At 54.4% G+C, this 2,541-nt stretch overlaps 1 protein-coding gene across 1 annotated transcript; it reads right to left on the bottom strand.

Annotated features, from left to right (window-relative positions):
- Window positions 1-347: 347 nt before the first annotated feature.
- LOC113760048 lies at window positions 348-2,063 on the bottom strand. The gene is made up of 2 exons (XM_027302623.1): window positions 1,089-2,063; window positions 348-977 (listed from the first exon to the last, which is right to left on the bottom strand). The coding sequence occupies exons 1-2, from the start codon at window positions 2,061-2,063 to the stop codon at window positions 348-350; spliced, it is 1,605 nt and encodes a 534-aa protein (XP_027158424.1).
- Window positions 2,064-2,541: the final 478 nt, after the last annotated feature.

Raw genomic sequence — 2,541 nt, forward strand, 5'->3', positions numbered from 1 at the left:
GGGCGCGACAGGTCTCATGAGTGGCTGTTCTCGGCGTAGTTCGGTAAGCCCAGAGGACACTAGGAAGTTCCTCTAGCCAGTTAGACTGGGCCAACTCTAACCTAGTCTTCAGCCCCTGCAGAAGGGTTCGGTTAACATTTTTCACTTGGCCGTTGGCCTGGGGATGACCGACCGACGTGAAGTGTTGGCTGATCCCGAGCTCGGCGCACCAGCTCCTGAAGGGGTTTTCGGCGAACTGTCGCCCATTGTCAGATATCAAGACGTGTGGAATCCCGAAGCGGCAAACTATGTTCCTCCAGAAGAACTTCTGGACTGCTTTTCCAGAGATGGTGGTCAGAGGCTCCGCTTCAATCCACTTTGAGAAGTAGTCGATGGCCACCACAAGGTGTTCGTATCTCCCCAGAACTCGGGAAAAGGGTCCCAGAAGGTCTATGCCCCACTGGACCTGGTCGATGACTGTGGATAGGTACCATCTCCTGAGTTGGCTGGTGACGCAGCGGGGCATGCACCTGACAAACTCGACAATGCTGAACCAGCGCCGCGGCATCCCGAAACGCTGAGGGCCAATAATAGCCTAGGAGCAGACACTTTTTGGCCAACACCCGAGATCCCACATGTGCCGCGCATAAGCCTTCATGACCTTCTCGAAGGACATAGTCGCCCTCCTCGGGAGTTACGCACTTTAGCCAGGGGGACAGATACGACCTCCTGTAGAGGGTCCCCCCAGCGTAGGCGTACTTGGTAGCCCTGAGTTGGAGTCGTCGAGTCTCGATTTTGTCCTCGGGGAGGACACCCGAGCTGAGGAAGTCCACGAGAGGAGTTATCCAAGAGGCCGGGCTGTCTATGGCCAAAACTTGGACCTGGTCGATGCTTTTTCGCCTGACTACCTCCACCAAGACTTCCTTGTTCAGGTGAGCAAATGAAGAGGACGCCAGTTTTGACAGGGCGTCCACGCGCTTGTTCTGTGATCTCGGCACCTGCTTGATTTCAAAAACATCAAACAGGGTTATCACCTCTCGTACTTTGGCCAAGTATTTTTTCATGATGTCCTCCTTGGTCTCGTACTTCCCGCGAACTTAGTGGACTACGAGTTGGGAGTCGCTCCGGACCTTGATCGCGGTTATACCCATCTGGTGGGCTACCCGCAACCCAGTCAGTAGGGTCTCGTACTCTGCCTCATTGTTGGATGCCAGGAAGTCAAATCTGAGAGCATATGTCAGCTCTTCTTCGGTGGGCGAGATGAGCAGCAGGCCAGCTCCGCTTCCCTCCTTGCTCGAGGTCCCATCCACAAACAGTACCCACGGCTCTTCCGGCCGTACCTCCTCGGGTGGGGAGCTCAACTCAGTCACGGACGAACCGGCCCCTTCGGCAAGGAAGTCCGCCAGGGCCTGAGCTTTGATGACGGTGCGAGGCTGGTAGCCAATATCATGTTCGGCTAGTTCGACGGCCCATTTGGTCATCCGGCCCGAGACCTCTGGCTTCGTGAGTATCTGTCGTAAGGGCTGATTAGTCACAACAACGATGCTGTGGGCCTGGAAGTAAGGTCGAAGCTTCCGGGCGGCGTGCACCAGGGTCAGGACCAATTTTTCTGCCGGTGTGTACAGCGTCTTCAGCCCATATAAAGCACGGCTGACGTAATATATTGGTCTCTGAGCCCCCTTGTCTTTTCGTGCCAAAACCGCACTGACGACCTCGTTACAAGCGGACAAGTATAGGAGCAGGGTCTCTCCCTGTCTCGGGGCGGTCAAGGTGGGCAGCTTGGCCAGATATGCTTTCAGGTCAGTGAAGGCTCTCTGGCATTTCTCAGTCCATTGAAAGTCCTTAAGCGCTTTCAGAATTCGAAAGAAGGGTAGCCCCCTCACCGTGGAACGCGAGAGGAATCTATTCAATGCAGCCATCCTCCCCGTGAGCCGCTGGACCTCCTTTATGTTCTTCGGGGGGGCCATGTCCATGATGGCTTGGAGCTTATCCGGGTTGGCTCGGCTTCCCTCGTGGGAGATCCAGAAACCTAGGAACCTTCCAGACCTAACCCCAAAGGTGCATTTCTTCGGGTTCAGCCGCATCCGGCTCTCTCACAGGATGTTCAGGACTTCCCTCAGGTCGGGAACGAGCTGCCGGTCAGTTCGGCTTTTGACGATCATGTCGTCCACGTAGACCTCCATACTCCTGCCGACCTGATTCTGGAACAATTTGTTGACCAAGCGCTGGTTGGTAGCTCCAGCATTTTTTAATCCAAATGGCATTGTCCTGTAACAGTATGTCCCCTCCTCAGTGATGAAGGAAGTTTTTTTCCAGTCCTCTTCAGCCATCTCGATCTGGTGGTATCCTTTGAAGGCGTCCAGGAAACACAGAACATCAAAACCCACAGTAGAGTCTACTAACCTGTCAATCCTTGGCAAGGGGAAGCAGTCCTTTGGGCAGGCTTTTTTGAGGTCTGTGAAGTCCACGCACATTCTTCAGGATTGGTCCTCCTTCTTTACCAGGACCGGGTTGACTAGTCAGGTTGGGTAATATACCTCCAGAATGATCTTGGATTCCAAC

Source organism: Coffea eugenioides, chromosome 2, assembly GCF_003713205.1.
Source record: "Coffea eugenioides isolate CCC68of chromosome 2, Ceug_1.0, whole genome shotgun sequence".
Taxonomy (NCBI): Eukaryota; Viridiplantae; Streptophyta; class Magnoliopsida; order Gentianales; family Rubiaceae; genus Coffea; species Coffea eugenioides.